Raw genomic sequence first — 26421 nt, 5'->3', positions numbered from 1 at the left:
ATACTAAGTATTTAATACCTACTGACTGCAGCTAATACTGTTTGTCAGAAGGGGTATCTTTTCTGCATCCCAAAGCATCACCTTCTAGCACTGGGCTAATGGGAGTACTAACCAGGAGTACCTAGTTGGCAGAAAAGACAGTTAACTCTCCTTTCCCCCCCTTCTATAGCTTCCCCTTGGGGACTTTCCTGCATCTTTGTGGAATTAATTGGCATCTCAGGACCCAATAGGTCTTAGGGGAATTAATATTATTCAGAAAATTCTGTTGCCACATTCCCTGCCTCATTGGATCCCTTGGACCCCTGAAATGCTAAGTTATCCCTGCCCCTGTGGCCAAAGCCTCCCCATTATTTTGGTTTCCTAAATAGGATCTAGTCTTAGTCTATTAGAGGCTAGTCATCTTTTCAAAACCTGCTCACTGTTACTGAGTCACTGATCATTTATCTGTTCTCAGCTCTGACTGACTGGTACACAACTGAACAGAACTCCATTCAGTTAAATTCAGCCGGTATTTATTGAGTAGCTGTGTTGTATCTAGCCTGGTGTGTTGGTAGTATTAAAAATTCATTCAAGTCAACATACATTTAATAAGTGCCTCCTGTGTGCAAATGTACTGTGCTGTGCACTGGGAATACAAAAATGAAACAGTTCTTGCTTCTAAAAAATCTAGTAGTATCATGATGGGGATAAGGAAAATATACACAGCATGTAATAGAGCACAATAGGACAAGCAGACAGACATCTAAACAGAATGTTGTGGGATGCTCGAAGTGCTTGGTCAAGAGACTTATACTTAGTTGTTCTGGTGTTTCAGTCACGTTCAACTCTTCGTGACCCCATTTGGGGTTTTCTTGGCAAAGATTTGTGGTTTGCTATTTCCTTTTCCAGCCATCTTTACAGATGAGGAAACTTAGGAAAACAGGGTTACACATAGTGGGTGCTAGCAAATGCTTGTAAGATTAAACTGGACTTATCACTGGTAGAGAGGATAGAATAAGCATTTCTATAGTGTCTACTATGTGCCAGGCACTGTGCTAAAGTGCTTTTTACAAATATAATCTCATTTGATTCTTAGAATAACTCTGGAAGGTGGGTGCTGTTATTATCCCCACTTTACAGATGAGAAACTGAGATGGACAGAGGTTAAGTAACTTGCCCAGGGTTGAACTCAGGTCTTCCTGATTCCAGGCCCAGTACCATCAAGTTTTCCCTCTATCTGGGGGAATCAGTGAAGGTTTCAAGAAAGAATAACACTCAGTTTTGACCTTTAAAGTAGAAAGGTTATAGCAGGCATAATGTAATAAGAGGTATCATGTTGCACTGGCAAGGGCTAGCCTTGGAATCATGACTGTTCAACTTTGACATTGATTAGCTGTGTAAAACTTACTAGTTGTATGACTATGGGCAAGTTATAACTTCTCTGAGGCTCTATTCCCTTGTCTGCAAAATTAGATGAATGAAGACTTGTGCTACCTACCCTTCCAGGGTTATTGTGATTAAAACATGAGGTAGAAATCCTCAAGTGCTATAGAAAATGTGAGCTGTAATATTTGGAGATCTAGAAAGATGCTATTGCAGTCATGGCGGGCAACATATACACAGGTACAGCTGGGAAAAAGCAGGATGAAACAGGGGTGCTGTGAAGAGGCCAAAAGAACACTTACAATGTCATACACATCATTCAGTTAACCAATAATACGCTGCACACAGCTGCATCTTCATTGGTTTGCAATGAGACAAGGAATACATTATTACCAAGCCCTACCCCATATATCTATACATAACTTTTTTTTTTTTTGCCTTTTTGGAGGGCAATTGGGGTTAAGTAACTTGCCCAAGGTTACACGGCTAGTTTTTTTTTGTGGGTGTTAAGTATCTGAGGCCAGAATACACTTTACTCACTGCGCCACCTAGCCGCCTCTTAACTGGCTCCTGTAATATTGTTTCAATTAATATTATGCTTGCTCATTAGACAGGGAAAGTCTAAATGTCACATGACATTTAGGTAAAATGTATATGTTATTCAATACATAAACTTTATGTCATATATTTACATGGAATATATAAATACAACTTTGTTGTTGTTCAGTTGTTTTTCAGCCGTGTGTCCAACCCTTTGTTACTATCCCATTTGGGGTTTTCTTGGCAAAGATACCAGAGTGGTTTGCCATTCATTTTCCAGCTCAGGAAACTGAGGCAAACAGGATTATGTGACTTGCCCAGGATCACACAGCTGGTAAATGTCTGAGGCTAGATTTGAACCCAAGAAGATGAGTCTTCCTGACTCTAGACCTGAACAAGCTCTATCCCTTGCACCACTTAGCCGACCATAAATATGATTTACTACTACATAAATATAAATACTGCTGCTGTTACTGCTACTAGCTTGCAAAATGCTTTTCTCCACAGTAATATTTAGTTCAAGTAACTCAGTGAGTAAGCTCAGGGAAGGGTGGGCTAGCGTAATTTTTAATTTAAAAAAAATTAATTTTGGTTTCAACATTCATTTTTATAAGATTTTGAGTTCCAAATTCTCCCCTCCCAAGATAACATGCAATTTTATATACGTTACATATGTACAATCTTTTAAACATATTTCCACATTACTCATGTTGTGAGAGAAGAATCAGAACAAAAGGGGAAAAAAAAAAGAAAAAACCCCACAGAGAAAATAGTATGTTACCATCTGCATTTAGGCTCCATAGTTCCTTCTCTGGACGTGGATAGCATTTTCCATTATGACTCTTTTGGTGGGTTAGAGTAGTTGGGAAAAGCTTCTTGGGAGATGAGACTTGAAATATTTAGAAAATTTTCCCATCCATTTCCCTTAGGGAAATTCCTAGGCAGGAAGCACTTTAGCAGGTAAACTATTATTACTGCAGAGAAGAATGGGCTGCTGACTGAATATATGCTTGGAATGTAATGGGAGATAAGGTTGGACCTTTCCCATTTAATTCTTTGTGTTGTAATTCTGTTATTATACAGGGTATCCCCAAAGTCTTAGTGCAGTACTAGGCTCTTAAAGTTTAAAGATAACAAAATCTTACTTAAAACTTCACTAAGACTTTGGGGATACCTTGTAAAGTTTATAATCTCATTCCCCCTATTTGACAGCTCTTTTAATTCAACAAACACTAAGTACTTATTTTATGCTGATAATAACAGCTAGCATTTCTGTAGTGTTGAAAATGTTTAAAACTCTTTACATGTATTATTTCATTTGATCCTCACAATAACTCTGTAAAATGGGTGATATTATCATTCCCATTTTACAGATGAGGAAACTAGGGCCAAGGGAGGTTAAATGACCTAGCTAGAGTCACGATGATGTCAGGAACAAGATTTGAATTCAGGTCTTCCTGATTCTAAGTTCAATATTCTATCCATTGCTCCATCTATGCTAGGTACTGGGGGTAATGGGGGGGGGAGGAGGAGTGGGTAATAAAGATTGCAAAATAATATATAGTTCAGTCTTCCATGGTCTTATATTAGAGTGGGGAGGGGAATGTAGAACAATACAACATATTCAGATATAATACAAGGTAGAGGGCGACAGAGGCAAAGAAAAGAGAAAATTTGTGAAGGGTGAGAATACTCTCAGTTGTCATCTTTCAATTAATTAATCAACAAACATTTACAATGTGCCAGGAACGGTACTAAGCATTGGAGATACAAAGAAAAAAAAGGGTCTGTCCTCAAAACTTCTATTCTAACAGGTTAGACAACAAGTACATGTTTAGATAGAGGATGCATACAAGGTAGATACAAAATAACCTTTAGAGGGTTACAGAATGACAAATATTCCAGGCATAAGGTTCAGCCCATGCAAATACAGAGAAAATGTTGTGGTATGTGTGAGGGACAGTAAATATGACTTGGATTGTAAAGTTTTTGGATGGGATTGATAAGTGAGATTAGAAAGGAAGGGGTCAGATTGTGAAAGCTTTAATACTTGATCCAAAAAATAGCAGGGAGCTCTGCAGTTTATGGAGGGGATGGGTAGCATGGCAATACCTGTGCCTTAGGAAAAATCACTTTGGCTGCTCTGGGGAGGATGAATTGGAATAGGCAGAGATTTGAGGCTGGGAGGTTAGTTAGGAGGCTACCGTAGACTTCCAGGCATTCAGGTCGGAGGAGGGAGAAGCCAGAACTGTCTTGGCTTTCATTTCTGCGCATCTAGTGCCAAAGTGGGGTCTTGCACATGAGGAGCGTAATAAATGTTTGTTGAATTGGAGGATTTGATGTTTTAGCACTATGGAATGTGACTCTGCAGGGGACTGACATGATTAAAGTAATGGTTTTGGGAAGATTACTTTTTTTTTCGAAATGGGGACAAACAACCTTCTAATCCCACGGCTGTGAGAGAATAGCTTCAGCACCACGAGTCTACTCTTGAAAAAGCAGTAAATTATGTGCCCCATTTCTGGTTGTGTTCCATGTTAAGGGAAATTACTGTGTGTAATGTACTTACGTTGAATAAGGAATAGATCTTTGATCCTTTCTGCTATCTGCCGAGGGAAGACTGGTGACTTTATGTAGTTGGGTAAGCAAAGCCTTTTAGTGTCTGTGGGAGGGAGAAGAAGAGGGGCCCCTTCAGGAACGGATTGCTGTATTTCATCTGGGGCCCTTTGGTTTGCCAGACTCAGGAGGCGCAGGTCCTGAAGCAGCTGGCGGAGAAACGCGAGCATGAGCGGGAGGTGCTACACAAGGCCTTGGAGGAGAACAACAACTTCAGCCGTCTGGCGGAAGAGAAACTCAACTACAAGATGGAGCTCAGTAAGGAGATCCGTGAGGCTCACCTGGCTGCTTTGAGGGAGCGGCTTCGGGAGAAGGTGAGTCCCACATCAGAACAAAGAATCCTTGGGAAAAGATTTCATCTTTCTCCAAGCCAGTAGGAAAGACTAACTTTACCTCCCCTGCCCTAAAAATCCCCATACCACCGAATACCAATGAAAAACCGATGGAAAGAATTCAGTTTCCATCATTAATACCCTTAGTATCGGGGCTTGGTGGGTTGGAATTATAATAAACATCCCTTATAAAAAATGTTTTCTCCAGGCTAGTTACTTTCAATGTAAATAACCTGCTGATTGTGTGTTATGTGCTTTGTGGGGTGGGTGTGTGGATCGAGAAGAATACTGAAAGTCAAGGCTTTCATGAGTCCTCAGGTAATTATCTTTCTACTCCGAAGCCTTTTCACCCTCCACCTGTCATACCCAACACCTTCCTACCTCAATTACTTCAATTAAGAAGCTCATTTAAATATTTGGCCCAGACCTTTCCACTCTCCTCCCCCCCATTGGACCCAGCATTTCAGCCAGGGTTGAATACAGTAGTTCTTTCTCTTACTGTAGACACTTCTGTTACCATTGTTCTGTTCTTGTTATTGATTTGGCCTAAAAACACCTTAGTTCTTTTGATTGCCACATCACCGTGCTCACATTGGAATGACAGCAAGAGAGTGGGGAGGGATAATTCATGTTACTTCTAAGAGCCTATTAGGCTATCAGTGCCATGAATCCAAGTTTTCCCCATTAATCTGGTCTCATCTATCCCTGAAGAATAGGGAATGAGGGACCAAAGTGGGGGTTGAAGGATCTGGACCTAGGTATGAGGTCTCTTCTTCCTCCTTGCTTAACCCTTCCGTGTCTTTGCAGGAGCTTCATGCAGCTGAAGTCCGCAGGAACAAGGAGCAACGGGAGGAGATCTCTGGTTAATGGGCTTTTCTATATGCTTAGCACCGGGTTCCTGATCAAACAAACAAACAAAAAAACATTTTAATTTTGTCTAGATGCAACTTTGTTTCTTTACTGCCCTGCCCCTTCTCTTCTGCCTACTCCTATGCTAACTTCCCTAGTTTTTGCTTCTCTCTTAGGATCCTTATCTGTCTAGTCCTTGTGGAGGGCCTTGCTGGCCTTGGAGAACTCTAAACAGAGTAGCCACTAGTTCATAAGAGTATAGTCAATCACATTAATCACCCAACAAGTCAATCCACTTGGTTCCTTCCTGGAATCTTTCTTAATCTTATGTAAAAGATGGAGACATTAATAAATTCAACCAACAGTGGCATGGACATGTGGATTTCTTATCCAAAGTTTGTTCATGATACTTTTTTTTTCATTTAAGAGAATTTATTTTGAGCCAGCTTTCAGAGTCTAGGGGATAGGGAATCAAAAGTAATCATTGCTTCTTTGATGACAAACCATGGGAAGAATAACAATATATCCATATGTCTTTAGGATTAGAGGAGGAAGGAAATAGGGTGGGAGAGTTAAAATTATGGCAGTTTCCCTTTGGGTTACTGGTTCTACCCCTGATGAGGCTAGAGGTTCCAAAAAATAAACATCACCTGGGGACAACTGTTAGTGGACTTGCATAGATGGTCTGTGTCTTAGCTTTATTCCTAGAAAATAAATGTTGGGGGACTGAATATATGGATGTCCAAGATTAACTCATGGCTTTTTTTTTTCATTATTAATCATATCAGTGCTTAGGGGGAATGTGGAGACTGAAGATCTACATTCTATGGTAGAAAGGAAGTTTGGAGTTGGGAAGCCTGGGGCTGTCTATGGTAGTTCCAATCAGAAGCATGGACATGTCTATTCCCTAGGACAGAAATTTTCACAAAAACATTAGGATAGGGATGATTAGGTATTATCAACCAATCCAAAGCAATCAAAAATCCAATACTTTGCAACAAGGGATAGTAACTTGTCCTATATGGTACTTTTCAGACTTTTTATGAAGAGGTAATTAGTACTAACTGATTTAACTCCTCAAGCACTACTTAGAAAAGTTCACCAGAAGCTCTGCTTTATCCATCTATATAAGTATATATGGTCCATAGTTTATTTTTCACAGAAGACTCAAAGATTGGAAGATAAAGGGACAATAGGTACTCATTTCTGTTGTGTGGTGGATGGAAGGCCAGGTTTTCTACTAACTGTAGAGGAGGCCACCAGTGTGGACTGATTTAAGAATGTGTTGTAAAGTTAATGTCTTACGTGTTCTATGAAAGCAACAACCTAGGTGGACACAAATTCCAGATCCAGACCATACATGGGAGCAGGCTGAATACTAGAAGACAAAATAAAAGGCAATTACTCATGACTTAAATCTTTCATCTTTTTTAAATAGCCAAACTGTAGTTTCTTTAGTGGCCATTAACCTAGATTTATGACTCTGAGCTTGGCAACTCATCTGTAATTTACTGTCTGAGAGCTGCCTAGGGTACTGAGATGTCAAGTGACTTTCTCTGGTCACACAGCTTATCTGTCATAGGTTTGGATTTGAACTCAGAATTTCTAGATTCCAAAACTGTCCCTTTATCCACTCCCATCAACTATTCTATGATTGGTAGACAGTAACAATTTTAATTCTTTTCCCTTCTTATGTCTTTGAAACTTGGGAAAATTGGATACGATTTGCTTCTAACTTCTAGCACTTATTAAATATTTATTTTATTCACCTCTCTCCGGCACTCAACTCTGGTAGTGTAACTAAGTTATGTCACCTGAGAAGTTATTCCATAGGGCATAGGTAGCTCACAGATAGATCAGACTAATGATCTATCCCTGTGAGTTTGAGGTGGCCGGGATCTTAGAAGTCAACTAATCCTACTCCCTCATTTTCCAGATAAGGAAACTGAGGTACATAGATAACTTGTTCAAGGTCAGGTAGTAGTAAAAAGTGATTATATTCAATTATCTTATGATTTAAGTCTGGGGAGAGTGAAAAGGGCTGAAATCCACCTAAGTATCTCCTTAATTGAATCTCCCCCAAACATTGCTTATATTTTCTATTTTAATGATGGGAAAAATAAACAACAAAAAAATCCCAAAGCTCTAGCAGTTCCAATGGGGTTGGGCCATCTTTAGTGTTGCAATTCCTTTCTCTTAAAGTGTAAGAGCCACTTTATGGCCCTGTTTAAACTAATCTGAGAACTGAGAACAAATTTTCCTTTCCAGACATTTGCTGAATCTAGTAGAAAAAAACAGGTTAATTCCTCTTACCTCCTAAAGCACTTCCATGAATAAAAGCCAAGGCAGGTAATATTCACAATTACCTTAACTTGGCCAAAATATTCCTTTTACACAAAGTTGTTAATCTACTCACAAAAATTTAGCAAGTGTTTGGCTAAGTATGTAACAGGTGCCAATTTACCTCCCATCCTCTTTGGAAAGATGATCTACTTTAAATTTCTCTCATGATGGAAGCAGTGTTGGGGAAGTGGTGAAGTTAGTGCTACTTTGTGTTTCATTCATGTTCCAATGTTAGGTATGACTTAAATCTACTGGTGGGGACCCCAGCCGTCAGCATCAGAGACTGAGTCCCCACAGCTGAACCAGTTTTGCAATTATTTCTCCTCAAGTTACTGAGGACTCACCACCAATACTGCCTCCAGAGGGAGCTGGAGGCCATGATTAGGATTTAGCTGTGGTCAAAGGCTAAAGTTGTTTGGGGGCAGGGAAAGGGAAGAAATGAAACTGAAGGTTGAATTTCTTAATAGTCACCAGTTTCTAGCAGGTAGCAATTCTCATAGCAGAAATTTACTATAATTCAGACTCATCTTACTCATATAAGGTAAAATTTAAAAGTTAAGAATTACTTAAGTTAAATTAATAGTAATAATAAAATCTCTGTGTATGTGCTAGGGTGTAATGGTTGAAATGGTTCAAATGTGGATGTCCTGCACCTGTAGGATATGGGAAACTGTCTGCAATTTATTAACTGGGCTACTCTGTGATTGCTTGGGGTATAATTCCAAACTGAAATATGTAAATACTTTTTATTAGTAATAATCCTAAGAAATGTTGTTCTCACCAGTTTGAATACAACAGAGCAAAACCACTTTCTCTTTAGACAAGGGGTGGGGACAGATATGGGTTAGGAAATAGGACAGCCTCGGGGTACACAAGTCATTCTCAAAGGAGGATATGGAGTTGGAATTAGAGAGACCTACAGAGTAGATTTGGACTTAAAGCTAAGGATGTTTGCCAGTGCCTCCTTCTCAAGAAGACTTTAGCCTAAACTTCAGTTTCCTCTAAGTAGCAAGTGATGGTAATCAGTTTTCCTCTTAAGTCCTGTTTAAGGCCTAAGGTATATATAGCTTAAAAGAAAATGAAATGGGCAATATAAAAAGAATCAAGACCAAGGTTCCATATTTCTGTGAACTGAAAACGTAATATTCCTTACTTTAATCCTTAGATGCTATTAGATTTCTTTGGGAAAGACAGTTGAACTGCTTCACAGGACACAGAATTCCAATGCCCTTATCAGTTGGCTAAGAGGATATGATCCACAGCATCAGGGAAGGCCAATGCCATTCCTCAAGGACTCTTTCTTGGTGGCTTTGCCTATTGCTTTGATTTCTTGCTAACTCACTTCGATTGTCCAAGCTGGTCATTTGGTTAGCTTGTATCAGGAGTAGGCAGTTTGGGAAAGGCCTCCATCTCTTCTCCTAATTCCTATAACCTTACTCTTTACCTATGTCTCCCAACCTCCATTTATTAAGGAATAACAGCAAGTCTTAAAAATAATTATGGGGGTTTCTTCATGCTGTCCTGAACCCCTGGCATTCCCTAGGTTGTAAAGAGGCAGGTAGTATGCTTTGGTCATGGAGAATTCAGTAGAAATTAAAGTTTTTAAATAAAATCTTTAGTGCTGGAAATTGCTTCTGACCCCTCAAGGACAAAAACAGTACTACTGTTGATTTTGTGTAAGATCAACAATGTAGAGGGTTATACCTTCTTTCACTCATGTTTGCAAGTCACTTCTGAGCTTACCTAGATTTCAAATCGCATCCCCAGAAAAGGCACAATGCCTGCCCCTTACATCTGACTAAAAAACCTCAACTATCCCCTCCTCTTCCTACTAGCTCACTGGGCATTATCAATCATTCAAGGTTGGAAGGGAAGCCTTAACTTGTATGACACAAGCAGCAATTCCCATGACTAGGTAGGAAAAGAACTGTTTTCTTTTTGATTACTTCCTATCACAGCTTTCCATGACTTTAAAGTAGGAAAATAAGGGAGATAAAAAAAATTGAAAAGCTACCATTAGAAACCCTGGAGAAGTAAAAATGTTAGAAAAGAGACTGGGATATTGTAAAAGGGGGTAAGTAGGGAAAAACCCAATCCAATGCCATTTTCTCTGTGCAGAGTTGGCAGATGAGACCAGCTATTCTGGGAAGAGAGTGTGTGTGTGTATATGACAGGGATCTGTGCTCTTAGGACATTTGCAATTATAGCCCATTTCCTCTTGAAACTTTTGGTTATGCCTCCCCCCCTCCCCAAACTGTCAAATCAGGGTAGTCCTGGTATAACATTCACACCACTTAAAAGGCTGTAGTCATGCAGTAGGAAGGAGGTTGGTTTTGTTCTAAACATTTTTTGTGGTAGAAATATAAAGATAAAATAGAAATACCGATTGCAGACTGTCAGTGTAAGTAGTTGTTTACAAATTAATACACACTCCATACAAAGCCTGTTAAGTATCCATCTAAAACTGAAATTTCAATGTTCCATTTGGGTTGGTCACTGAGCCAATGTGGTTTTTCTAACAATGATCTTAATTGCATAGTTCACCTTTATCTGCTGTACTCTAGCATTTTATCAAACCTGCATTATTTCAAACATACATCCGTAATGTGTATACATCCACTATGAAGCATATAGATGTGCAGACACGTACATCCACGTAATATGTATACACTGACACTTTCATCCCCACATGGTGAGAGAAAGGCTGATTATGGTGCTATAGTGATTTAGTTCCTAACCATGCTAGGGGATAAAGTGATATAGGATGACAAATAATGCATCCTTTATGGAACAAAGAGGGAGTGCCGGCCACTATGAAGGCTTCTTCTATCATTAAGCTGGTGGATCATATCCTCTATGTAACCAATTCAGTTTCTTTTAAAAAAGGCCAGACCACTGACAAAGAAAGTCAAAGCCAAAAAGGCACTCAGTATAGCCCTCAATGGATCAAGTTTAGGTTTTAATGTCACTGGCCCTACACAGGATCCATTCCTCATGAAGTTGTGTACAGCTTTCAAATATACAAAACAAGAGCTTGTGATGGATTTCCTACCAATTTGACATCATCTAGTTCCTTTAGTGCATTTCATTGTCAACTTAAGGTTGTTGTTGTGCAAAAGAAGTGATGATAAAAAAGAATAAAGTTGGTATTAAAACTATGTGCTTCTTTTTTAACTAAAGAAAATTTCTGATGCCCAGAAAGTTGAGGTAATATTAAATAATTAAAAAGGAATAAAAAAATTACTTCACCACTAAACTGGACTAAGCATCAGGTTTCCCTAAGAATTCCCTTAATCATTTTCTCAAACATGTTAATATTAAATGTCCCCAAATATTGAACTAATAAACTTTACTATTGCCTATGTTGATCCAGTACAACCTCCAAACTTCTAGGGCATTTATATTACAATAGGTAACATTTACTTCACGATGTACTTGCTTTCAAGACTGTTATTCTGGCTACTAACATGGACATATATATGTCTATATATAGATACATATATACACACACACACATATGAATGAACTAGACCAAGTCTTCAGAATACATGTTACCTGCTATAATGAAGAGCATCATATTACACCCCTACAATGACATGACTTGAGATGTTTTGCAATGAGATTTCATTATAGTAAGATACTGGAAGATATCTGAACCACCCATCAAATTAACTGGTTTTAAAACAAATGGTTAGAAGCACAATTGAGTGAGCTACAAAATTCACTAAGGTTCTTTTTTTTTGTTTTTAAAAGTTTTTATTGGCATATTTTGCTTTTACAATCACATACATTTCCCATTCTATACTCCATTTCCTTTCTCAGAGCCATTCCTATAATAATGAGGAAAAAGTGGTTTTGCAAAAGCAACCAATATAGCAAAAAAGTCTGACATTCTAAGCAGTGTTCCACACTTAATTTCTGGGGGAAAAAAGGAGGGTTTGATTTTTTTTTTTTAACAATCTCACCTCATCTTCAGAAGAAAGTTAGCATTTATTAAACACTATGTGCTAGGCACTTTCATAAATATTTTACTTGTTCCTCACAACAATCTTGTGAGGTAGATGCTGTCACCCCTATTTTACAGGTGAGGAAACTGAGGGAGGTTAAATGACTTGCCCAGGGTCACATAGCTAGTCAGTGTCTGAGGATGGATTTTAACTCAGGACTCTGTACTCCAGGTATAGTGTCACCTAGCTTTTCTTTTGTAAATGAATAATATCCACTTACAACATAATAGTCATTTATATGCATGCTTTGCTTCAGTTTGTAGCATTTATATAATAAGCATTATCCTTTTCCCCTCTATTCACCATATTAAACAGTAATATTTTATTACTCACATATTACTATTTGCCTTTGGCTTTTCAAAACCAAATCAATACAGAGCAAAGGCATAAAAACAAGCTTTATCTTTTACTGTATTTTATAAAATTATTATTTAAAAGGACACAAGTTCCTTTTATAATGCAGGATATGCATACACATCCAAATACAGAGCTCACTTAAAATTCGTGGGTATAATTGGTGGAATCTTTTGGAATAACAATTTATGTAACACATAAAGTTTACAAAGCACTTTCTTTACAACCTGACGGGATGGGAATAATACCTGCTCTACCTACTTCACACGTGAAGAAACCTGGGCTCAGAAAAATTAAAAAGAACCCTCAAAAATAGAGTCAAGTGGAACCTGGATATTCTGACTCGACCACTTCGATTTTTATCATCAATACTGGCTCTTTGGCTAACATAATGGAGTATTTTGCCTTTGTTAAAAAAACAAACAAAAGGGGCTAGACTCACTATTGCTAAAAGATCATGGTAAAGTGGAATCCTTAAAAAATCCCAACTTCTTTACCTCAGCATCAACAAACAATTTAATAAGAGGAAATTATTCCCCCTACTCTGGATACCTCACCATGGTGACTGACTGCAAGAAACACCTAAAAATGGACAGAATTAAAAGGACTGAAGATCACACATGTAACTAAAAGAAACCTTTCTAAGAATTAAGACACTGAGATATGAGATTTTAAGACATGAGAAATATAAAGTTGGAACCTTGTGGCCACCAACACTGGAGAGGAGAAAGAACAAGTGTTTCTCCAAGTGACTAAAATATTTTGCTGGGGCGGCTAGGTGGCCCAGTGAGTAAAGGGCTGGCCCTGGAGTCAGGAGGACCTGAGTTCTGTTCCGGCCTCAGACAGTTAACACCCACACAAAAAAACTAGTCGTGTAACCTTGGGCAAGTTACTTAATTCCAATTGCCCTCCAAAAAAAAGCAAAAAAAAAAAAAATTGCTACTCCTTTTGGCATAACTATGAGGCATTTCTAAATAAACAATGAGACAGTGTAATCAGGAGTGATTCTGTCAAGATTTCAAGGGCTTACATATACAGCCACTTACATTTTTTTCTCACGTTAACTGGGGACATTATTAACACGGAACTGGGAACATTATTAACACCCATACATACTACCAGAATGGAGTAATGAATAAAAAAAAATACTGCACTTGGGGAATAAGCAAAGCAGAAGTTCAAATACAGACTCTGACGCATACTTTCCTTATAGGGTTGTTGGGAGCAGGGTTAGCTGTAGGCAAAACTGAGGAATTTGCAGGATTCTTAAGCGTACCTCAAGAGAAACTCAAGACTGTCACTTGATTTCTGCTAGATTTCTCCCAAAGTAAAAATTTAATTTCCGACCCATCATCAAAATACAACATTCCTGTATCAAATTTCCTACAAGGTGAAAGGGGTAACTTGTATTATGATGCCAATTTTACAGGCGGGGAAACAGAGGCGCCCACAGCTGGATTTGTTGAGGGTTGTTTCCTGAACATTCCCATCATTCTCACTAGACTACAGAACTACCTTCCTGTTTTCCTCTCTAGTTTCACTTAGCGATCCACCCACAACCAGCTTCCCTCAGTGGAGGCAGGACGATACCAGAGAAGACGCCCAGTTCTCTCCACCCAACTTGAAGACCCAGTCGGCTAAGCGGTTACTCGCTGCAGCATGGACCCTGCCTTCTACGCGCAAGCGCGTAGGGGCCCGCCCAGGACTTATTTCACAGTTCCCAATCAGCCCTGCTCCCGCCTCCCTACGGAGGCTTTTCAAACCACAAGAGCACCAAAAAAGTCACCCCCCTCCCCCTTCCGCACCCCTCCTGCGTGCGCGCCCCTCGCCTCCTGCGTCACCCGGGAGGCGCGTGCCCGAGCCGCCGCCGCCGCCGCCGCCGAATATCCAACAAGGAGCGAGCCCAGTGGCCGCCGTCCTCGCCAGCGGAGTCACCGCCGCCGTCCCCTTCCCTGCCCCCGTCGTTAGGCGTTTGAGCAAGACTGGTTTCGGTTCTCCCCGAGGTAAGCGGCAGCCACAGTGGGGTCTCCCCGGCCCGATCCCTTCCTCTCACCTCCCTCTCACCCCCCCGCGGCGAGGCCTCTCCGGCTCCCCTCACGCACCCGTCCGTCCAGTCAGGGGTCCCTGCGGAGCGTCAGGACGTTACGGCAGGAGGGGGGGGAGAGGAGGAGGAGGAGGAGGCGACGGCGACGGCGACGGCGGCGGCAACGGCCGCAACGGCCGCCGGCGGCAGTGACTGCAGCGTAAATACGGCGTGAGACGAAGCCGGCTGCCGCGTGCGTCAGGCCATTCCCACGCCCTCCCCCTCGCCTCGCGCCTCTGCCCCCACGGGGGGAGGGGGAGAACAGGGGGGAGAGGAGGGGGGAAGAGAAGAAGGGACTGGGACGTGCTGTAAAAAGCGGCCTGGGGGTGGGGGGGAATTTGGTGGTGTCCCCGCCAGCTACCCCCGCCGCCTCCTCCAGCTTCCCGGGGCGGGCGGCGCGTGCATGCCGTCCTGCTTCTCCCTTTTCCGGAGAGCGCCGTAGCCAGTAGCTTCCTCCCTCGCCCTTGCTCGCCCGTTCCCTCCTTCGGAGCTCCTCCTCCCCCGGTTGCATGCAACATGCAGGCCTCCTCTCCGCATCCGCATGCCCCGAGAATAGCTCCCCGCGGCGCCCTTTTGGTTCCCTCCATTACATGCCTAGAGCTGGCTCCCCGCCACCCCGCGGCCTCCCGGCTGTTGCATGTACCGTGTCCAGGTTGGTCCGAAGCCCTCCCCGCCCCTGATGGTGCTGCCTGCAAAATCTCGCTCCCCCCGCCCCAAGTGGAGGCTCCCTGAGCTGGGTCTGCGGGCTCTGCCCGGCTACCTGGCCCGGAGTTTCCCGAGCTGGCTGGCCCGGGTGGCTGGGAGCAGGAGGAGGAGGCAGAAGGAAGGAGGGGGCCCCCCGCGCCGCGCTGGACGGGGTTGGGCGTTATGCCCTTCTCTGCGACGCCGTTGGGAGGCGGCGTTTCCGCCCTCCCTGCTCGGTGTCGGGGCCGCTCGCCGCCTGCGCCTGGGCCCCGGGCCCGCCTGGCCCCTGCTGGCGTCTGCTCAGCCCGGGCCCCCAGGCGCTGCTGCCATGGGCTGCTTGGCCAGATACCCCAACACTCCTGAAACTAATCCTCCTTCCCCAAGCACGGCCTCGATCCTCTTTCATCCCACGAGTTCCTCTATTAACTGAGGAAAGTTTTTTTTTTTTTCAGAGCCCCCACCCCGATTTTCGGAACAGCATTATGCTGCCTTCTAGAAGGAAAATCAGTACTTTTTTTGGGGGGGGGAGGTGGGGAAGGTCAGAAGTGTTACAAAATCAATATTAAGGGAGCTCATGAACACGGAAAATAACTTTAGAAAAATCTTAATATGCTAGAATTTATGTGACTGTCACATTTGATGCAAAATTTGAATTATTTGACCGGAATGTCATTGACATAAAGTACTGTGCAACCAGTAATGCACAGCACTGATGTCCATACACTTAAGGTTCCAGATCTGAGTTTCTCCGAATTAAGATACTCGACCTAATTTACTTAGCCAAATTCTTGCTTTGCCAGTCTACTTGACTATGTAGATCTACCAGTTTTGTGGGTAAACTAGGAGGGGGAAAATTCATATGACCATTTCTAGACCTTTTTTTTCCTCATTAAAGAAAAGTAATTGCAATAATATTCTTGCGTGTTCTGGGTTGGGGTCTGTCATTTCACAAGGGTGGATGATGAGAGTTTTTAAGTAAAAATAGAAGAGACGACTTTTTGTGGACATTAAAGTAGTGTGACCCCAAAAGTGTGTGCAAAATCATTTCTTATGGATGTTGGGAGATTTGATGAGCTTAAGCAGTGTTTCTGCTTTATGAAGAACTGAATGCATTTTAGCAAAGTGAGTGAGCAAACCTACCAATCGTAGGTGTGTTCAAGTGGGAACTTGTACATGTAACATTTCTATGTGGGTGTAGAGTATCTGTGTAAAAATCAGAAGCTCATCTATATATTTCTTTTCTGGTTGCTGAGATGTGGGGGAGTACATACCTCTGGTTGAAGCTGATGTTTTAAAAATAGTTTTAAAAGAAACAAAGTATTGGTTGATGATACAGCTGTGTGTGAAGGATCCATCTGCTTTAACTGGCATTATTTAGCTGACTAGTAAAATATGACTATAAATATATAGTCTATATATATATAAATGATAGTCCCTGTTAATTTAAAGACTAAGGAAGTAATTTTAATGAAACTTCTTGAACAGTTAAAATTGAAAGGATACTACAGATAAATATTTGAGTTAGGAATGTAAAATAGGTTTAACTGTTAAATTGCATTTTAAAAATTGATTTTCTCTATTTTACTGCACATTTGCTTTCACTTCACACTCATTTAAAATATATTCCACAGCTTTCTTTAACAAAGTTTTTTTTAAACAACACTTTGATATAACAAGGTTTAAATTAGGTATTTTAAAGAATACTGTTCTGCTCTTTTTGTATTAAAAATAGACTCATTTACAGGAACTGCATTAATATGGACTTGACTGTATTTTGTATAGAAAATATTTTTCATTGATAAGTACATTTTTTGCATTACTTTCCTTTGAAGAAAGATGAATTTTAAATACCAAACAATAACTTGTTCATTAAAAAAAAACATAATGATCCTAGTTGAGGGGGAAATATTGAAATGATTACTGACTAGTCCCCCCAAAAAGTTGGGTGCCAGTTTTTGGCTTTCAGTATTTATGTGTATAGTGCACATACTGTGCATGTGTTTTATATACTATTTTTGTGGTAAGGATAAGTTAGTTACACATTGCCTACCCACATAATCATGCTAGTTTATTTTTTGGATGTCTGTGGGTATCATATCTTCTATACCAGATTAAAAGCTCCTTGAACACAGGATGGGCCTGTATTAGCCCTTGAGCTAGTAAGAAATTGATAAGTATCATGAAATTGTTTTATTGTCACAGTTCTCATTTCCCTCTGTTACTTCTTTTAGCAAATTGGCTCTTGAAAAAAACACCAAGTTTTAATTCTATGAAAATAAACTGTATACAATATAGATTTCATTTGTACCAGTTTGGTTATCTTTCAGGGAAGCTGAAATAGGTGGTATGTATAACAAGAGGAATAAAACAGATTTTGATTCATAAGTTGTTTTCTTAGGAAAAAGGCTTGGATAAAATGTATGTATTAGACACATGTACATTTAGGACATTTTTGCCAAGTGCATTCATATACTCCCAAAAAAACTTTACAAAAACTTTAATTTTTGCCAGCAGGGTTCTTCAGATGTGCTGTCAGAACAAAAGACAAGTTTCCATGAACATTTTTTTGTTTTGTATGACATTTTGTCAAAAAGAGAAAGACTAGTATTTCCATAAGAAATGGAAAAAGTAGGCTTTTTTGATTTTGAGTGTACTGATAGCACATTGAAGTTGAAACATTATTTGTTTTTACCTTGTTTTTGTGTACAGGCTCTTACCTAAAATGTAGTTCATAGCTTTTTCTAATTTATATTTGGGCATAGACTGAAATCTGTTGTGTTTGAATTTACCACGATGTAGATTCTTTGGACCCCATATTGGAGATATGGAAAGTTATGTAGGTATACTGTGGAATCAAATCTTAATAACCTTTTATAACCTTAGTAACATTTTGCCATATAACTAGTTTATTTTGTAGCCAAGGATAAATGTACACGACCTCTATTAAATTTATTTCCATTTTAATATTAAAGTAGTCTAGTTTCCATTGGAAAAGTAGGAATTTTATTCAGCATTATCTGTTAAATAGAGCAATTAATCAAGCAAGATTTGGAAGGCCTTGAATTGGTGGGTAAGGAATTTGGAGTTTATTCAATAATGACAGTCTCCAAACATTAAGTGCATATTCTGTGCCGAGTCTGTGCTAACTGCTAGGGATGCAAAGAATGACAAAAACATGGTCCCTGCCCTGTAGGAGCTCCTATTCTAAAGAGAAAGAGGAAGACAATATGCAAACATAGGTATATTTCAGAAATTTTCACCTGAGGATATGCCTATGACACTGAGAGTCAAGTTTCTATTTAAGTTTGACTATTTTAGTGTAACAGCAAAACTCAGAGCTCAGCATAGTTAAAATCAACAGAGCAGTTTTCTGCAGGTAAATTATTAATAAAGATAAGAAAATGTGAATGTCCTTTTTTGGTTTAAATGTTTCCAGTTATAAAGAGAGCTAACATTTAAGAAGAAAAATTAAAATTAAGAAAGAACTAGAATTTGAATCAGTGTAGGATATTTACTTTAGAATTATTAGATGTGATTTTTTAAAAAGCTGTAACAAAATAATTGTTCATGTATGTATCTTAAATTTACAGACTTGTATAGAAGCTTTAAGCTGCTTATGTAAATGTGAAATTTATTTAAAATATATACTGTTCATAAAGTAAGTGTTTAATACACTTTGGAGTATAAATTTCAAACTGTAAATATAACTAGCTTCAATTTTGCAGCTTCTCTCGCAGAATTGTCTGAAAATGGAATCCATCTTCTGGAGATTCTGGCACAGGCTGGGTCACATGCAGCAACTGGAAGATAAACTCATGCATATGTGAACACTTCCCTTCCACTCTATACAGACATTGTATTAGCTTACTGTTTTGTTTAAAATTGAAATGTTAATAAACAATGTATTATGTAAGATTACTTTTTGGAGCTGTTTATTTATATACTTAAACCTACTTTTTTTTATTACTGTTTTCTGCGTTCATCACTTTCCCATGGCCCTCTAAACACAGTATCTTTCCCTTATCCTGTTAATAACTTGGAAGTTGCTTGAGTCTTACTCCAAGATGACCTTTATTTTCCTAGAATTCTTTCCTCATTTTTTCCCCTCGGAATTCCTTCCCCATTTAAACCTTTCATCTCAGAAGAATACCACTCTTAAGACATCCACCTATAATTTATTTCTTGCTATTTTTCCCTAAGAAGCATGGATTTTTTTTTTTTTTTGAGAAATGGTACTTTTCTTTCTCTGAAAGAAATTTATATTTAAGTACTGTCTTCATACTTAGTTGATTTCTTGGCTCTGATTTCTAGATCTAGGACTAAAGAGGAAAGTGGGGGGTAGGGTAGGGGAGATGGCTAGTTGGCACAGTGAATAGAGCACCAGCCTTGGAGTCAGGAGGACCCGAGTTCAAATTCGGCCTCAGACACTTAACATTTACTAGTGTGACCTTGGGCAAGTAACTTAACCCCAATTGCCCTGCCTTACCCTCTCCAAAAAGAAAAGCAGTGTAATTTGCAGTTTGGTGGACCTGTAAACCGAATTTGGTCACTATGCTCTCTTACCTCATTTTTTACTAGTCTTTCTGGTTGTTGAACCAGGAGTGTTGGGGGAACCATTCCCAGGGGGAAGAGGATTCTAAAAGCTGTGAGCTAGTACACCAGTCCTCATATTTTCCCATTCTCTTCATTATTTGTGGACCAAGAATTAATAGCCTGCTGAATCCAACTTAACCAGCCTCTTGTAAAGGTATGCACATTCTCCATGCCCACCCAAATGAATTTAGATCAAAAGCTGCTATTATGTCTGTTCTGTTCTTATTATAAGTGCAAAATTTGTACTTAAGTATGAGTGCAATAGTTAAATGGTCTGTTTTTCTTTGCTATTGAAATACCGTGAGGTGTAACTCCTGTGTATTCAGGCAGTTACTTAAAATTTGTCCTATCTTCCTTTTACATTTTGTTTTTCAGTCGTCATCTGACTCTTTGTGACCCCTTTTGGGGTTTTCTTTGCAAAGTTACTAGAGTGATTTGCTATTTCCTTTTCCAGATCATTTTACAGATAAGGAAACAGACAAAGAGGGTTAAATGACTTGCCTAAGGTTACACAGCTACTGAATGTCAGAGACCAGATTTGAACCCAAGAAGATTGACTCAGGGCCCTGCAATCTATATATCAGACAACTGCCCATATGTGTCCTTTTATATTAAATAAAAAAATAGTATTTATAGCTTTTTTAAAAAAAGGGATAACTACTGAGATATTCTTTGATAGATCTCTGTACCTTGAAGAAACTTTAGGTGCTAAGTACAGAATATGTGTTTAAGTGAAGGTTTAGATTTACCTTGAGCCATTCAATTTTGTACAGATTAAGTGTTGAATTGTACAGTTTTCTAGAAAGTGCCAGGTCACAAAAATGTAAGAATGTGTTTGATTTTGCCCAAAATATATTACCTCTGCTAAAAAAAGCAACTCAAAAGCCATGTCTTAGTGTTGCTTGATAGCACTGTAGTGAAAGGAGACACTAGTGATCTCTTGAAATGTAGCACACAATGTAGTATGGCACACTTTTTATAGTACCTGGAACAGTAGGTTTTATTAGTGATTATTGGAGTTGAGAGTTTTATAAAATTTGACACGGCTATTGTCACTTTAAATCTGATTTAGTATATGTTAACAAGGTTTTTCCAGGTTTTTCTTTGGACAGTTTAAATGATTAAAAAAATATCTGTCCATTCTTTTCTGGTATGTACTTGATAAAGAGGCAGGGATATCTAGCTGACAGTTTTCCTTGCTTATTAGTAAGTTGAATTTTTCTACTCAGAGTTGTAACCAGTGGTGGGTTATGGTGCAGCCACTTTGACAAGGTTCTTTTCTCCAATTCCCACATTATTTGGAAAGACACTATTAGCTGCTGATGAAAATCAGTTGCTACTTAAACCTTGAGTTGTTGAGGCCTGTGACACTTCCTTTGAAGTGCTGCCATACTTTTAGAATCTTTTCTGCAGGGCATTAGGCCAGAACTCCTGGAGGAGGGACCTTGGCTGCTTAGCAATACCTTATCCTAGCAATTTTTAGATTCACAAAAGTGATAGGACTTTAGATACTAATTTGTTCCTCTCAAATCTAAAGTCCTTTCATTTTTCTGAGTCAAAAATATTGCTAAGATGCTGTTAATATACTTGATCTCAAGGGGAGAAAGTATTGTAGTAAAAGATGGATCCTTGCCTTTAGTCAGTTAATTGCAGCTCAAAAGTTTTTATTTTTAGAATACTCCTATATACCTAAGACCCTTTACTACAGAAGACTTAACAGTTAAAGCTTATGTAATCTTGTACACTGTGCTTCGTGCATTTCATTGTGAAAACTGTTGTAATAGAAATGTAGTCATAAGTGTTCATTTTCTTCTTTAGCAACTTTTACCAAAACATCTCAGTTTCTGTGTGTCAAAACTTCTTAAAATAAGCTAGAAAGAACTGCTGTGATCTTTTTGTTGTACTGGAATTTTAGTGTTAACAACTTTTGCTCAAAATAATTGTGCCAGCAGTTGGATTGGGGGTTTACTTACATTATACATAGCATTAAAAAAAGAGTTTTGCCCTGTAGTTATTTAAGCCAAAAAAGATGACTTCCATGTGACCCATTTGTGATCTTATTTATTTTTTGGCCAGGACTTATAATCCTGGGGGAGTCACTGCATTACTGGTAATTGGTATCCTCATCTGACAAATCATGGCAACCCCTGATGTGAGTGTCCACATGGAGGAAGTAGTGGTTGTGACAACACCTGACAATGCAGTTGATGGCAGTGGTGTAGAAGAAGTGAAAACTGTGTTGGTGACAACAAACCTGGCTCCTCATGGGTAAGAATAATCTTTCATCTTGCTTTTTGCAAGGTTAAAAATTGGAATCTTGTTAGGGCTTTGTCCTCATCATCCCCATTACATTTTTCTTGGATTTTTTTTTTTTTAAAGAGTAGCATTCTGCAAGCTTATTTTTTAGAGGCAGCTTGATGGCACAATGGAACCCTGAGCTTGGAATCAGGAAGACCCGTGTTCTAATACAGCCTCAGACACTTGCTAACTGTGTGAACCTGGACAAGTTGCTTAACCTCTCTCTGCCTCAGGCTTCTCAACTGGAAATTGGGGGTAAATTGAGGGTACCTACCTCACAGGATTGATGTGAGTATCAAATGAGATGATATTTGTAATGTGTTTATTAGCACAGTGTCTGGCATATACTAGGCACTTAATAAATGCTTATTTCCTCCCTTTTACTTGGACACATTTATTTTACAGTCAAATTAGTTGACATGTTAAGTGACTTTTTTTTTAGAGGAAATAAAGCATATTGATCTTTGCCTGAAATCTAAGAAAGCAACTCTAACTCGATAACATTTGTTTTCTATTTTGCCTATATCAAATTGGTGTGCTAGTACTTTTTTTGCATGGCAGGTGAGCTGCCATGGAGGTGGTAACTATGGATTTTTCTTATTAAAGATCTTCAAAAACTTTTTCTTGATAGAATTAAAAATTTGATGATTTCTATTAAATTTCTATTAATAACTTCATTTGTGAATTTTTCTAATCTTACTGTATCCTATAGCAATAAAGAAATGTTGATTAATAAGAGGTTGATATTTTGTTTTCATTGACTTTTCTATATGTAAAAAAATAGCCATGTGATCAAAGTGATTATCAGTCTTTCTTTTTTAAAAAAAAAAGATAATGATGGTGGGACAGCTAGGTGGTGAAGTGAGTAGAGCATCAGCCTTGGAGTCAGGAGGACCTGAGACACTTAACTCAAATCTGGCCTCAGACACTTAACACTTACTAGTCGTGTGACCTTGGGCAAGTCACTTAACCCCAGTTGCCCTGCCTTCCCCCCTCCAAAAAGACCAAAAAAAAAAACAACAAACAGACAAAAAATAATGATGGTGATATAGATCCCATAGAGTGAAAACTTTAAGATTTATAAAAATGTATTTCTACCAGTATCCTTATGTAGAGGTAGGTACTATTAAGTATTTGCCTTTTGCAAATAAGGAAACTGAAACTCAGAAAATGAAGTAAGTTTGCTTAAGGTCACACACCTAATGTCAGAGCTGTGAGCTCCAGGTCTCCTGACTCCAAGTCCAGTGTTCTTTCCATATTACTGTGTACTTCAATATCACTTTATGTGTAGAGAAGTATGTACTTTAATATTTTAAACCTAGAGGATGATGATCAATTTTGTACTGCTTTCCAGACCTGATAAATATTAGTACTTAGCAGATACTGTACTTGTTAACTTAGTTGCTGCAGCATAACTGAGGTTTCCCTACTGTTCTGCCACTAAACTGCTTGATTTAGCATATAGAAGTAATTGGAAGTTAAAGACTGGTGTTTATAGATATTTGCTTGTAACTTAAAGTGATTCTTAATCTAGGCTTTGAGACTCCTTCTTTCCCATTGCTTTCAAAATTGCCCTTGGGTAGTATTGGAATTTAGTGGGGTTTTTTCCTGGGATTTTTCCTCCTCTTACTTAGAATCTACTTGAAAAATATGATGTGTATGTATCTGAGCTTTCTTGCTTAGTAGAAGAGTATCTCTGAAGTATAGATTTAAAGGTGAAAGTTTGCATGCCTCTTGTCCTCTTTCCCTAGCTTGTTCACATTGGTGAGGTACAACTTCAAAGTCTACACAACCCACATTTCAGCTCTAACAGTTTTTTTTCCTTTCTAACTATAAATCATGAAGAGGAAATGTGAAAAAAAAAAAACCTGTCAAAGTAGGTGACTATTAATACCCATGTGAAAGCTATGATTTAAAAAAAAAATGTTTCATGGTCTCTTTATGGCCTTATTGGCCAATTGCACAGGGGTATCTAACCATTAGCTTTTGCATTCTCTAATTTGGTTATATAATGGGTTTATTAGCTTTCTAGAAACTGTCTCATTTTATTCTTACAAAATTTATAATTTGTGTTCTAGCATATTTTTTAAAAACCTATTAACTAATGAACTTTGAGTTTTATATGAAATAAGAAAATTAAGAACTAACAATAAAGGCAAATGTTTGTCACTTTTCGCTTTGTCCTAATTCTTGTGTGTATAATTTTAAAGAACTGCTCTTAATTTGTTAGATATTCATAGAGTCATAGAACTAGAATAAGAAGAAAAATTGTGGGTCATCTAGTCCAAGTCTCTATTTACAAAAGAGGAAACTGAGTCCCAAGGAAGTTGGAAATTGCCCAAGGTCATACAGGTAGTAAATGACAGAGCTGGGAATCAAACTCAGATCCTTTGACTCAAAGTTCATCATTCATTTCACTGGGTCACAGAAAGGAAAGTAGATCTGTACATTCCACTTTGAGCAAGAAATTTTCTAATACTTGAGGCAACTAAGGTAGATTATTTAAAAGGCTTAAAAATAGTTTGTCTCTGTTTCTGTTGGAATTTCCTATTTATCCAGCCCCTTACAGAGGTTTGTCTGATTGAGTTTGAAGTTTGTTTTAAAAGAGCAGAGACAAACCAATATCTTTGTGAGCACTGGATCTCTTCTCTGTTCTTGTCTGTTGGATATTTTTCTGGGAAAAATTTCCTCATTAATGAAATTCTAGTAGTGTTTTTTTTTTCCATTGTTTTATCTTGGCATCTAGCTGATTTCTGTTGGGTGGAAATATTTACTGCTGGGGATGAAACACGTTTTATGTGGCTTTTTTTCCTTTCCATTTTCTCTTACTAGAATGAAGTTATTCTACTCCTTCCCTGAAAAGGAGAGGAAGAGTTAACACCAAATTGCTATTCTTGGTTTTATAATGTCTCCTTGAGCATCTATTTAAAGGAACATTTCATAGTACTTTTCTATCTCAACAGTATATACCAACCTTTGCTTCAGAGTTATGATCTCTAAGGCTTCTCTACTCCTAAATGCAAATTTTAGTGAATTAAGCTCCTTTTAGCTGTGATTAGTATGTAGTATTGCAGCAGTGATCAATTTCCATGTAGAAGCCATCCTCCATAAATTCATTTGATGGAGCTTGTCAAAAGATATTAGATTTTAAAACTGGTAGGAGACTTGGGAAATTGCCTAGTCCGGCACTCACTTCATTTTGCAGATGAATAAATTGAGTTACTTAAATGACTTGTCCAAGTTGAAACAGCTAGCAGGTAGAAGAGTTGGAATTTAAACTTGGGTCCTCTGACTCTAATCTGGTTCTCTTTCTACCATGGCCATACAGCATCTATACTGTTCTGCCAACTACCTTATTCACTCAATTCACAAATTTCCTCTGAAGAAAAGGTATGAATGAATTGAGGGAGTTTCACATTTTTGATGTAAAAAATGGAAAGAGCATTGGATAAACAAGAGTATTCTGGGCTTAGTTTTGTCACTAACCTCTCTGAGCCTCAGGTCTTTCATCTTTAAAATAATAGCTGTCCAATTTACTTCACAGGGAGTGGTGAGGATTAAGTGAGATTTTCCATGTAAAGTGATTTGTATTCTCTAAAAATGCAAATTGTTATTTTTAATAATTAAATCACCTAAATAAAGATTTACATTTTCATCTCCACTTTGCACATGTGTCCACCAAAGTATGGTGATTTTTATACTAGTTGAACCTGGAAGTAAGCAGCACCTGACTTGCACTGAGTTGAAGGTACTTTTTAACCTTCTTGGCTTTTGTTTTTCTTTTTGTTTTTGCTGTTACTAGGATAACATTATTTCATGCGGCTTAAAAGTTTAGAAAGCACTTACAAAGCTGCAAAGTGGAAACCTCTATTTTGCAGATGAGGAAATTGAGGCTTAAAGAGGTAAAGCAGCAAAACAGGCTATTCGACTTGCTTCTTCTGACTTATGTCATATATTTAGAGGTTAAATGACTTTAGAGGCCATTGTGTGCCACCTCCTTATTTAGAGAAAACTGAGGCACAAAGACCTGTCCAGGGTCACATAACTGGTAGGTGCTTGAAGTGGGATTTGAACCCAGTCTTCCCAACTTTAAGTCCAGTGTTCTGTCTACTATGTACTTCCTGTAAGACCAGAACTATTTTTCTTTTCTCTTTCTCATTGATCTCTTGTCCCTTTTCAAGACACTTTTCCTTCCCACTGCTAGTACTTTCCCTTTGAGAATACTTTCCTTTTATACTGTACTGAGCTCATATGTTCATAGTTGTTCTCTCCCCCATTAGAATATAAAATCTTTGAGGGCAGGGACCATATTTTTGCCATTCTTTGTATCCCAACCCTTAGTGCAGTGTGTTGGCACATA

The 26421-nt window shown here is 38.8% G+C and overlaps 2 protein-coding genes and 1 long non-coding RNA gene across 5 annotated transcripts in view; 2 read left to right on the top strand and 1 right to left on the bottom strand.

Annotated features, from left to right (window-relative positions):
* The window catches only part of STMN3 (stathmin 3), a 32073-nt gene extending 20873 nt beyond the window's left edge, over positions 1-11200 (top strand). Inside the window, exons 4-5 of the mRNA XM_069072618.1 lie at positions 4641-4832; positions 5658-11200. Of these exons, the coding sequence (XP_068928719.1) occupies positions 4641-4832; positions 5658-5717 (252 nt within the window). The 3' untranslated portion in view covers positions 5718-11200. The remainder of the gene's footprint in view (positions 1-4640; positions 4833-5657) is intronic.
* Positions 5370-14621, bottom strand: LOC138149522 (uncharacterized). Its single transcript, XR_011165347.1, has 2 exons — positions 14506-14621; positions 5370-5748 (listed from the first exon to the last, which is right to left on the bottom strand). It is a non-coding gene; the product is annotated as an uncharacterized lncRNA (long non-coding RNA).
* GMEB2 (glucocorticoid modulatory element binding protein 2) overlaps positions 13723-26421 on the top strand; it is a 62894-nt gene continuing 50195 nt past the window's right edge. Inside the window, exons 1-2 of one of the 3 annotated variants that reach the window (XM_069072617.1) lie at positions 13723-14406; positions 21840-22031. In XM_069072617.1, the coding sequence (XP_068928718.1) occupies positions 21901-22031 (131 nt within the window). In that variant the 5' untranslated portion in view covers positions 13723-14406; positions 21840-21900. Of the gene's footprint in view, positions 14407-14560; positions 14680-21839; positions 22032-26421 lie in introns of those variants that run through there. The other 2 variants (XM_069072615.1, XM_069072616.1) reach the window with 2 other exon arrangements.

Source organism: Petaurus breviceps, unplaced genomic scaffold, assembly GCF_028583685.1.
Source record: "Petaurus breviceps papuanus isolate PSGF00001 unplaced genomic scaffold, PetGlider_PUasm1.0 90847, whole genome shotgun sequence".
Classification (NCBI taxonomy): Eukaryota; Metazoa; Chordata; class Mammalia; order Diprotodontia; family Petauridae; genus Petaurus; species Petaurus breviceps.
Note: the sequence above shows the minus strand (reverse complement) of the source record. Positions and strands in the feature narration are given on the sequence as shown.